Here is a 12,846-nt window from a genome sequence, read left to right as displayed (position 1 = left end):
TTAACTACCAATATTTTCTTTCCCACTGATTGGTTCATTGGTTGCGAATCGTCACTCTCATTTGCATAAAGTTAAGCGCGTCATCATGCTATGTTCACATCGCGCAGTGACCCTGTCACGTCCTCTTGTTTGCTTTCCATGTGAAATCAATGGTATGCTTTGCTTTATCGCGCTGTTGTTCCGTGTATTGAGAACAGCCCCTCACTCGCACACTGTGCTCGTAAATTATTTTTCAAGTTCGCACATAACTATCTTTAGGCACAAATACGAGTGAAATACTCGCACTGTAGAGCCCTGTAGGATAGATCTGTACCAACTGTTCGTGACCCAGCTTACAGTCTCTGGAGTGATAGGCCTAACGTTACTGGTCACGGCAGTAACAACTTTGATATGTTTGGTCTTGTTCGGGACTTGCTACTGCCAATACATACACAGACACGCTGCTGTGAGCGAGGAAGACGTGCTGCTGCTGTACAATATAGCGTACATGAATTACCTTTAGCAGATCTAAACAGGTGGAGCTGGGGAAGGAGGAGGGCTTCTGAAACTGCGCTGCAAATGCTAACGAAATATTCGAAGGTTGAGCATGCGAGCTCATTGGCTACTAATAGAGCAGGAACCAATCAGCTGTGCCCTAAAGAGAATGATGTGATTGTAGGCAGGATTGAGTTAAGGACCAATCAGTCAGCGCCATCTAGAGTTTCATGACAGAACTTTGTATTTGTTTTTGGGTAAATATTCCTATAAGCTTCAAGATTGACCTACATTGTTCTAATAATACAAGAATAGCTTCTTTAACCTAAATAACTAATAGGGGTGTCATGCTCCAAATTATTATTATTATTGTCCAAAGGCCCTAGTCACATTTATTGTAGGGCTATCTTTTAGACCAGTGGTTTTCAACCTTTTTTGGCCCAGCGCCCCCTTTCCAAGATCCAGAACCCTGACCGCCCCCCACCACCACCAAAAAAGGGCTAAATGTCTTTATTGAATGTATGCTGATTATCATTCTGTTATAATAATAATAATAAAAACAATAATAATGTGTATGATTGACGTCCTTATTTTCTTCTTAAAATTATAATTATCATTATTATTATTATGAAATCCGTAACTTTAAGTATTTAAATTGTGAAACATTTATGTATTGAGTCAGTATATCCATTTTCAAAACCGTGCTTTTGTCTTATTCTGAATTACTAAAGTACACCTAATAAGTGTACATAAGGGCCGCATCGTTTTCTCCTTTCCACAAGCGCTTGCGCTCCCGTCTGTTGTAGCATGAACTGCGCTCTCCATGACATGATGACGAGGATTCATTGCATTTGATACAAAGGATTGATTGATTTCTAGCCCTTGCATTAGCTTTACTAGTAGATATATTTATGGAGATGAGAAAAAAAAAACCTGCCCTGTACAGCTATGATCAGCTGTCCGGCCGAGCGTTCGATGTTGTTACGGAAAGGCCGAAGCTGATCAGATGGGTTTTGTCATTATGACTTGCTGTGCACTTGCGGCATTCTGAAAAGTTGAGATGTTTTCAACCGAGGCGTCGGTTAACATATTATGTCTTCAGTTAACTAATTTATAGTTATAAACGCAAATAATAATAATTACCATTATTACCATTATTATTATTACATTTGGGCTATGTAGAAGACGCTTTTATCCCAAAAAAAAAGAAGAACAACAAAGCAATTCTTCAAATGTCTCTCACAATACAAGTTAGTAGTTAGTAGTAAGATTATCACAAATAAACACAAGATGTTTACGCATATCCAAGTGTGTGTGCGGAGTGTGGTGCTTGCTGCATGCAGGCACGATCACGTGCATTTTCCTATCAACAGTGGAAACAACTGAAAATACTAGCTATATAATTTCTGGTCATACAAAAAAAAAAAACAACATAATTTGCAACTTTTATTTAAACTCACAATAACAAGAAAATGTGCTTTTGTAAATAAAATCAAACTATCAGGCGCACTTTGATGAACTGGAGCGCGTCTCAAATATGAACAAACAAAATATAGCCTACCTATATTGAAATGTCCACTTTTAAACTAAAATAATCTGATCGAAAGCAAATACCCGTATGAAAGGTGCATTTCTCTCTAAAGGCGCATCCGCTTTACAGCGGAGATGGAGAGGTTTTCAGCCGACAGCGACACTGATTTATAAAACACTAGTTTATTAATAAACAATTAAAATGGGTCAATGTGAAGACACATTTATTATCATATTAACTTATAAAACATCTATAAATCAGTTATGGTTAGAGGCTCTTCTCATTCAGCACTGCGGGAAAAATATAATTTCCAGGTTCTAATTTGGCCTTAGAAATTGTTTCCATATTAATTTGTGAATATTTTAAATGTTTAATAAAGGGGCAAAAAGTCATAAACAAAAATATCAAAATACATTATATATATATATATATATATATATATATATATATTTGCGTAGCATTGTGTAGCCTACATTTCAAATTCAAATTTTGGTATGCAAATTTGCATTTAAAAAAAATAAAACAACCTTTAATTTTTCATTTTTCAATTACAGGTTAAAAAGGAAAAAGGAATGGACACAAAAGTACACGGACCCAATTCTATCAAACTTTTTCTACAAATGCATTATTTGAAATGTTTTAATAATATAAGGTCCTTTTACTTTTACTATCCATTCGTTTTTCCTTTTTAACCCGTAATTGAAAAACGAAAAATTAACGGTTGTTGTATTTTGCTTTTGTTGGTTTTTTGGTTGTTGTATAAAATGCAATTGACATATTTACATATTTTTGTTTGACATTGTGCCCCTTTATTAAACATTTAAAATACTAAATTTAGATTTTACTGTTTTTCTAAGGCCAAATTAGAACCTGGAAATTATATTTTCCCCGCAGTGCTGAATGAGAAGAGCCATGTCTCTGGAACCATACAGAGATCTGATTTATTTACTGGCTAATGATAATAAATGTGTCTGAAAAAATAACGAGTTTGTAATTTTAAATGTATAGTTTATTAGTAAACTAGTGTTTTATAAATTAGTGTTGGCTGCAAGCAAATCTCCATCTCTGCTGTAAAGCGTTTTAGAGAGAAATTTAGAGAGAAATGCACCTTTCATACGGGTTACATCAGACTGTATTAGCTTTCGATTTGAATTTGTTCGTTTAAAAGTGATTTAAATTTTTTTTTTAAATTAACCAATCACATGAACAATAACCTAAATGGCCAATGAAAAGGCAGCGTCGTTCGCGCACTTAATTAGGCAATATATAGGCTTCAAATTTGAATAGCCAAACAGCCAGTTGATTTCAAATGACGAACAAAGAAGACACCAGAACTGAACCAAAGAAAAAAGACAAAGGCATCCAAAACAGTCAACATTAATTACGGTCATTAGTGTGAGCCCTGAGCTTGGTGACTGGCAGCCAACTTTTTCACATCAGGACACAAGGATGTCAGCTTGAGCCGGAGTGCGCCTGAGGTAACCAAATTGAGACGGCTGCGGTACTTGGTCTGCATGTGCAAAGCTTGACTGAACCCCTGCTCGACAAGGTATGACGTCGGAAAAGCAAGGAGCAGAAGACGAATCCTCTTCCACAAAAGAGGGAAACGCTGACCATGCGTGGCCCACATGACGCGCCAGCCACAGGCACGAAAGGTTGCCTTGGCCTCCTCATCATTTTGGAGGTCGATTAGAGTTTCTTGAATTTCGGCCTCACTCCTGGACACATCCCCTTCAAATGGCTCCATCACCCACTCAGGGACATCCAATTGTTCGAGGTCCCTGAAACGGATCTCCATGTCCGCCTTCACTGCCCTCAAGTGATCGGTGTAACGCAGCAGGTGGTTATCGGTCAGCTCATCAACCACCTGAATGTAAGTACAGAAAGGCAGTTAACGTTATTGATTTTATTTTTAGGCTGCCTTTGTAAATTTAAATATAACTAATACTCCTACTACTAATAATAGCTAATAATAGGCTACCTTGGCCAGCTGAGGAAAATTACTGAACTGACGCCTGCTCAAATTTAGTTTGTACAGCTCCAGCTTGGCGAGGAAACTGCAGATGGTGGCTTTTGAATGGACCAGTGTCACGGCATCTCCCTGGAGCTTGAGTGACACTTCATTCATCTTCCCGAAAAAATCTGCCAGGTAAAATATGTCAGCGCGCCACGACCACAGCGTGTCCCTTAGACCTGCGTCGGCACCGGCAAGGAACTCCAGGACACTTGTGAACAACTCACACAGCCTAGCCAGACTGTTGCCCTTGGATAGCCAGCGTACCTCGGTGTGGAGCAGCAAGCGCTGAAACGCTTCATCGTTCTCCCCGCACAGCTGCCTGAAGATCCGGTCGTTCAGAGCATGGGCCTTAATTTTGTTTATGGCCCTGACAGCGATGTTCAGAGACTGGTGGAGAGAAGGACTTAAATTTTTGGCCACTAAATTGTGACGGTGCAACATGCAGTGCACTGTTAACACCTGCGGCACACGCTCCTTTAACAAAGTTGCGAAGCCACGGTACCTGCCAACCATAGCGGGAGCTCCATCTGTGGCACAGGCGAGGATGTTGGCGATGGGAATACAGTTCTCCAGCAGGTAGTCACTCAGAGCCCTGAAGATCGTCTCCCCTCGTGTGTCAGTGGAGAGATATTTGGCAAACAAAACATCCTCGGCCACATCCCTCTCAGACATATAACGCACATATGCCATCAGCAGAACATTATTATCCATGGTCGTGGTTTCATCTAGCTGGATACTGAATGGATGTTCACGTAGTGTGGCACACAACTGCTGCTCAGTATCCAGAGCCATCTCCTTTATTCTCCGAGCCACACTGTCATTGCTGAGTGGGATGGCCTGCATCACTGGCGATGGGTCTCTCTCCATGACAGTGGAGATGGCCTCTTTAATCGCTGGGATAACCAGCTTCTCCCCCGCTGTAAATGGCAACCCGGACTTCGCTATCATAAGAGAGATGTTATAGGAGGCCACTAACCCACTGTCTGTCTGGTTTACCTTCCTAGCGAACATCTTGGAGATGGACTGTTTCGAAAGCTGCTCCTTGATGTTCTGGAAAAACTCAGCATCCTTGGATGCCTTATCCGGGTGAATTTTAGTAAGGTGCTCCTTAAGACGGGACGGTTTCATTGCCTCGTTAGAAAAAACCTGCTGGCAAAGCAGGCACATAGGGAGCTGGATGTTCGTGGGTGAGGGAATAAATCCATATTTAATATACTCGACACTATACTGTCTGCACTTCTTCTTGTTTTCCGCCATGATGTTTAAATGTGTTTTGATGTCAAAATTGTTTTAGTTTACGTGATTGTGTGCATTTTGATTGGACACATTAATCTTAAACCGCGAAGCTTGTGTACATTTTGATTGGACACATTCTTTCTACCACTCTGCCGGCTGCGGCATTTGTTTTTAAGCGTTGCCATGGAGATAATTTGCCGGTAACTAGCAAGGACAAGTCTGAGTGGGCTACTAGCAACATTTAAATATTAATTAATTAACACAGACATAATTTTATTTTACATTAAAACATGGACGCTATGGAATTATGTCGGACAGAGACGCATTCGGAAGGGCATTTTCAAAAGTGCGAATGACTCATTCATTCTTTTTTTTTTCTTTTGCGCAGGTAATGTTTTGAAAGACGATGTCTTGTAACGTTAGCTTACTGATGTAAATAAATAAAAATGTATACAAAGATGTGATGATGTCCTGATTCACTTTCTTTTTTTTTTCTCTTTTTTTTTTTTATTGCATAACAAGAACAATAACATACACATACGGAGGATCACATAGTATTATATCTATTACATTCATAATAGCATCAAAGAAACAATAGACAGAAAGAAAAAAAAAACTATAAGGGGAAACATTACAAAAAATTCCAAAAAGAAAGGGATTCAAAAATAGTATACATCCGTTTCGCTTTTTTATTTCTTACATCTTTTAGGGAGACTTTCACTTTCCGTAACGGACTGAAGTGCGCATCCGAGTGAAGACGACACATTTCAGCGCTAGATCGTCTCTTATTTAACAAACGAATGAAACGAATGCTGCTAGTTAACTGGATATGTTTTATTTGTATTGGTACATACGTGCCGCGAGATGTTTTAAAAGTGTTTCAAAACCGCCCTGTAGGCTAAATGACGCCTAGGCTACTATTTCATATACCGGTAGGCTACATGTTCTACGATATGATATTTTATATTAATATTCTCATAGGAACCTGAGACTCGCGCTTGGGACTGCACGTGCGTATTGGATCGTCTGGCCTGGTGGGACTCCGAATGAAGGTGGAATGGATTTGAGCAGCAGCGTGGAAATCAATGCTGTACCTAAAACGCCCATGCATTCAAATTAACATTGTATGTGTTGTCAGAGGCTTAAAAAAGTTGTGATAATAACAGTGAGTATATAGTGCCACAGTCAGACATAACGCCCCCCATTTGTGCCTGAGCGCCCCCCTCTCAGCTGCCTCGTTCCCAACGCCCCCCGACACTGTCCAAACGCCCCCAAGGGGGCGGTACCGCCCCCGTTGAGAAACGCTATTTTAGACAGACTCTTAGACAATACACTGAAGTTTGCAACCATGTAGATTTTTATTTAAAGTTTTATTTCTGGAAGCACAAAAATAGGCCTTTGCCTTTTCACCTCAAAGGTTTCTCACAACCCGAGACAGTTTAAAAGCATTTCTTTTGTATTCATTCAGAGCATTTATTCAAAGGGGTCATACAGATTGGTCATATACAGGGCTGGGTATTGGCAAGGGCCTCACGATTCATACATATAGCGATACATGTGTCACAATACGATATATCTCAATATATTGTGATATGATACATATTGTCATTTATTGCAATACTTAACAAAAATATATATAAAAAATAATAGATCTGAAAATACAACTGTGTACCACCTGAAGTATTCTGGTATTTGTATCCCATTATATTGAAAATTCAGCAGAAAAAATTAAACTTCCATTCCAATTAATTAGCAAAGCTATTTGCATTGCAGTGTCACTGAACAGTGAACACACTGAAATGTTTGAAGTGCATATTGTGTCACTGAACACTTTTAACTAAAAATGTAGATGCCACAAAATTTATAAAACTGAAGTAGCATGTTGTAAATAAAAAATGAAGTGCATTAAGTAAACATTCATAAAACTGAAATAGTCAGTATGCTTAATATTCAACATATTATATTATATGAAAACTGATCTGAGCTGGACGATGACATCACTGTTTTCTCCAGAGCTGCTGTATAGATAAATGAACTAAATTAATACCTAATGATTTTTACTACCTAAATTAATCAAGTACTGAACTTACTTAATATGGACAGTGACACTATTTTGTTCTAGAACTGTAAAGCCTAAAACTTTGTTGCATTATTTCCCTGTAATCACTGTAAAGCTGCTTTACAAAAATCTGTTTAGTAAAAAGCGCTATATAAATAAAGGTGACTTGACTATGGTCTACTATGCTGTAAACATTTTTTTTAAATATTTTGATAACTCATCTGAGTCGGGATCACATAGCGCGCATCCATAGTGTTCACCTTATTCCTTAACGGGTTTTCAACCACACTATACGGCCGCAAATCCTTACAAATGAAATGCAGCAGCGACTCCGTTATCCAGTGTAGTTTGCATTGAATCAACAGATTTCGGCTGAGGTCGCAGTGCCTCCATTTCATCTGCGTGGTGTCTTAAGTGATAACACAAGCTGGTTGTGTCCTGAACAATTGAGTGTAATCTGGCAAAATTAACGTACGGCATTTGCTTTATCTAATTCATTATTCCCTGACTTATAATCAATATGAAATGTTAACGTCATTTTAAATCCATTTAAAACATGATCTAAAAAAAAATGTTGATATTAGAGGTTGGAATATTGATACACTATCGTGAAAAAAAATATTGCGATTAGTTATATCAATATTTTTGCACAGAGGAGCTATAGAGATAAAGATGACTTGTCTTGACTTAACTTTTAAAAAACAAAGCAAAAATGACTTTTAAAACAAAGCAAATGTGTGTGTGATGACTTGATGACTTCTTTCCAGTCTTGCAGTCTCTCATGTTCTTGCTCAGACGTGGACAGACTCTGAGTTCCTGTCAGGTTGGAGTTGGACTTCAGGCTTCGGGTCAAGTCTCGAGCTCAGAGCTCTCAGCAAGTATGTTATTACCTATTCAATACAAAGATTATATGAATAAGTCAACTCATGAATGATTTTTTAGAGTTGTTTGCATCACTGATTCTGTTATTTTCCTGTTTATTACCGTGAAGCCGCTTTGAAACAATCTGTATTGTATAAAGCGCTATATAAATGAAGGTGACTTGACTATAACAAGAACATTACAATGAACACAAATTTGAAAATCTCACTACAAATAATCCAGAATTGAAGACAAAAGATAATAATCCTACTCTGTTACACTTCCTCACACCTGAAACTGATCGAGTGAATCTCCTGAACTTCTCCAATCTACTGTAGATCATTACTAATCCATTTATGTTGTAACATCTGCTCTAACGTCGGGCGTTTAGTTGGATCCCGGGCTAGACACTGGCTAATCAGATCCCTGCATTCTGTATGAAATTTAATAAGGAGAGAGCTGGTTAGTCATGACCATGTGACCTGGCATCTATTAAAACAGCATCTAAAACATGATTAATATACTGCAAAATGTGACTTATCTTTACTTTAAATAAAAAATCTTACATACTTCACCTTTAACTGTTTCTGTACAAAGCCTTTGCTTTATGTGTGTGTTTATCAATGTATCAATATTATTCACTCACTTTTGGATAAGGTGGGGTTCTGAAATGTAACTTTGGCTTGTGTGATTTTTCTTCTGTTGCGAAAAGGAGAACATCCGTTCACCATCTTGTACAACAACACTCCTAGAGACCAGACATTTGCTGGGACGGCGTGGAATCGAGGTTCTGTCAAGACTTCAGGTGGGCAGTAATCCGGTACTCCTGTAAGCAAGACATTTGCACATTATTGAGCTTTTTTTTAAACATCAAATAATTAGTGAGTCACTACATTCAGGTTTCCACACTCCCAGAATGCTCACCAATGTAAATGTTGCTCTCGTAGCCATCTCTACTAAACAGCTGACCGCAGCCAAAGTCTATCAGCTTGAGCTGTACCGGGTTTCTCTTCAACAGGAAGTTCTGCGCATGAATGTCATTATGAAAAACCCCATGATGGATGCAGTGTTGCACTGCCAGCACAGCCTGTCGCATGATGAACCGTGCTGTTGGTTCAAACACTTGATGATTACGAGTGATGAAGTCCAGCAAGATGTCGTAGGGTTCAGGATACTCCATAACCAGAGTGAATTCTTCAGGATGTTCAAACCACTCGTATAGTTGTATGACGAAGGGGCTTATGGGTTCTCGCCTCATCATCATCAGCAGCGCCACTTCTGTAACGAGAGGTTTGGGATGCCCAGGCTAGAGAAAAGTAGCAGACAGAAGGTTAGCTGGGTAAAAATCGGAAGAAAACGCATCATCTTTAAATGTACTGTTCTTAAACGTAATCTTATCTAATAGCAATCTGCACTTAAACAACTCAATACATATTCAGGTTTTGGCCAACTTACAATATTAAGATAACGATTGTTGTCAATCTTGCGTATCCGCTTGATGGCAACCTGCAAAAAAAACAACCCAGTTTCAATAACAGTATTCAAGCACCAAGTATTGAACCTTCTGTAAATTGATTTAAATATGTTTTGATGCATGCAAGAGCAAAATGTTTGTACAATTCGGTAAGATTGACCTTTTTGCCATCAAATTTGCGTGTTCCCTGGTACACCCTGCCAAATCCTCCAGATCCAATCATCTTTATAACGTTATAGAGAGACTCAAAGGACTCTGAAAAACAAACAGAAAAATATTAGTTTGCTAGATCTATTGCTTTATTAAAAAATATCAGTGCTGGTTGTGTCGAGAAAATAATATAATAATGGGGGAAATAATATTAATGTTCTCTGAAAACAAGCCTTATTTTTAGTGGAAAACAAGATAATCCTGTTGTAAATAATGTTGTAGAAATAATGAGTGGCGATGTACCATTATTTGTCTTGACGCCGGAGTGATCTGGAGCAGGTGATGATGGATCAGGATCAGGCTCTGGCTCCAGATCTGCTGGAGGAACAAAAGGCTCCACAACATTCACAGCACTACAGTGACAACAGCAGCAGAAAACACACTTCATAGCCTTCCAGAGCCTGAGCAAACAACCAGTTCCTTTCCTCTTCCTACATTCTCGAGCTTTTCCTGAAATGAAGAAAACACAATTGAAAACACAACTATTAGAAACATCTCTGACGTCAAATTAAGCAATAATGACATACTTTACATTTCACTGTTAAATTCTTTTCTGTAATGTAACAAATCCAAAGTAATGAAATATTTCCACGCTACCCGCCTGAATTCTGCTTAATGTCTGCATAAATTAACCAAAATCTTTTTGCACAATATTAATAGTCATTTTAAGTCACAATTATGACGATAATTTAATTTTTTTATCTGATCTTTTATTAAAAAGATTTGACCCATTTGGTCAGTTCTGGTAAATGCATAGCAATGTCTTATTTATATAATAACCGACTCTGTAATGCTCGGTACGACAATTGACAATTTTGCGTGTATTTGACAATTCGAGAGCAATAAGTGTCGAAATAGAATTCTATTCTGGATCGTTTGCTTTCTGTGCGCGTGTTTCTGGTGTGTGTCCGACAGAGCAAGTACCATCGAGTTCATCGCATATTGAGAACGTTTTGCTAACGTTTCCATTAAATTATGAAAATGTTATTTCAAAATGTTCCCTGAAAAAAAAAACGTTTTTCTTGGTTAAAGGAACAATCTATTTTATAATTTTGCATTATGGGAACGTTACTTTTGAATGTTCTCGGAATGTCCTGAAAATGTTAGACGAATGTCCAATTAAAAAATATATATATATTATTTTTTTTAAATTTTGCTGAGCAACAGTAAATGTGTCTGACATGTTTAAAACTTGTGCATGAAATAGCAAAATGTCTCTCTGTAGACTTGACACTGCCCAGCCTTATTTCAGTCTCACCTGTTGAGCTCTTGTTCACAGGAGAAGCCTCCATGGCACCCTGAGCGGTCCGGCCGTTTGAAGTCTCTGTTGGCTCGACAGGAACTTGCCCGGGCAGCGGAGGGCACAGCAATCCTTCCAGGCTGTCGGACCTGGACAAACAGCAGTTGCTGCAACTGTCCTGTTGGTTTCGGCTCTCCGATCCATCGCCACTCCGCCTCCATTCGACGCTGTACGAGCCTCTGCTGCTCAGACTCAACGACTCTCTCCAGAACCAGCGCTCGACATCGACCTCAGAGAGGGACAAAGCTGATGATGACATGATGCCCGGAGAAGAATCTGTGGAAGCAGTTCTCCCGGATCTGGAGCGGCCTGAGGCTGGAAAATTTCACACATCAAAAACATTTTTTTTTATTATAAATATATAATTTGAATAATCAATGTCTGGTCACACCAAATTGTTACTTTAGTTGGTTCAACTTATTTCAACGACAAATCAGCCATTGAAAATAGAACTAGAAACTGAGCCAGAACTTCTTTATTAAAGCCTATTCTGACCTCTGCGAGAGTGTTTCGATGAAGTGAACGGACGTCCATCATCTGGGCTCTTCTGGCTGCCGCTCTTCCTCGTCCTCCTCCTGTCAGCCTGACCTGTGGACACAGAAACAGACTCAGAAGACAGAGGTGTTAAATATCCAGGAAGATCCTGGCTCTGTGTCTGTGTCGGGTCTGGCAGCGGATCCTGATCACGGTCATCAGAACCGGGTCTCCAAACCTCCTGACCAGCCGTCTGAGAGAAAGCAGCTCTCCTGGATCTGGAGCGGCCTGAGGCTGGAATATTACACACACCACATACTGTAGTTACTAATGTTTTAATAATAATCAATGTCAGTGGTCAATTACAAATTGGTACTTCAGTTACTCAAATTGAAAGTTCATTTCACATGCAAGGAATCAAATATATGTGATCAAATGGGTTCTTCACATTAATTTAGTCAGTCATTGTACAAAATCATACCATAAACCATAAATAAAAAACTAAAGCACTCACCTCCTCTTTCACCCATCATGTGAGCCATCGATATCCTCCTGTAAACTGCAAACAACAACAACAACAACAATACAAAATACAGCACAAAATACAAATACAATAAAATACAAATCTCCTTAAATAAAAAAATAAATAATCCAAAAATAAATAAAATAAAACTCCTTCTAAAGTAAGAAAACTATAAAATAACAGTATTTTCAGAAATTATATGACTCTTTCAAATATATAACTATCTAATATCTTCTCCGATGTCCTCCTAGAATAAAAGTCTCCTCTCAGAAATCCAGAAAACAGCTTCAAAGTCACAAGATTCGCTCAGAAAATTTTCTGCAAAAGTCTGTGAATTCGCCTCGTGTCTCTCAACCAACAGACAGCGATCGGTTCGAGTGTAAATATGCATTCAGAATTCATAACACGCGTCGCTATAGCAACTGAAATTCGAATCACTCAATTACGCATGCACGCGCACATGAGCACACATCGAATCTGAACTCATTGAATAGTTTTATGACTAGTTGAATAGTTATTCATTTTAACGTTAATTTTGAACGTTTTCTTTAATACATATGGGGTTTATTCTTTCTGAACAGTTTTATTATTAAAATCCTTGTAAATGCGTACAAAAAAAAAGGCACAAGTGAGAATAAATGGGACATCATCTTATTATAAACTAAAATGATCAGCCTCTGGATTCTG

At 38.6% G+C, this 12,846-nt stretch overlaps 1 protein-coding gene across 1 annotated transcript; it reads right to left on the bottom strand.

Annotated features, from left to right (window-relative positions):
- Window positions 1–8,036: 8,036 nt before the first annotated feature.
- LOC143704468 (uncharacterized) lies at window positions 8,037–12,196 on the bottom strand. Its single transcript, XM_077197440.1, has 9 exons — window positions 12,151–12,196; window positions 11,658–11,930; window positions 11,121–11,477; window positions 10,106–10,312; window positions 9,813–9,907; window positions 9,634–9,684; window positions 9,103–9,484; window positions 8,825–9,004; window positions 8,037–8,207 (listed from the first exon to the last, which is right to left on the bottom strand). The coding sequence occupies exons 1-9, from the start codon at window positions 12,176–12,178 to the stop codon at window positions 8,167–8,169; spliced, it is 1,614 nt and encodes a 537-aa protein (XP_077053555.1). The 5' UTR covers window positions 12,179–12,196; the 3' UTR covers window positions 8,037–8,166.
- Window positions 12,197–12,846: the final 650 nt, after the last annotated feature.

Source organism: Siphateles boraxobius, unplaced genomic scaffold (genome assembly GCF_051911475.1).
Source record: "Siphateles boraxobius isolate OS27281-9 unplaced genomic scaffold, OSU_SipBor_1 11, whole genome shotgun sequence".
Lineage (NCBI taxonomy): Eukaryota > Metazoa > Chordata > Actinopteri > Cypriniformes > Leuciscidae > Siphateles > Siphateles boraxobius.
Note: the sequence above shows the minus strand (reverse complement) of the source record. Positions and strands in the feature narration are given on the sequence as shown.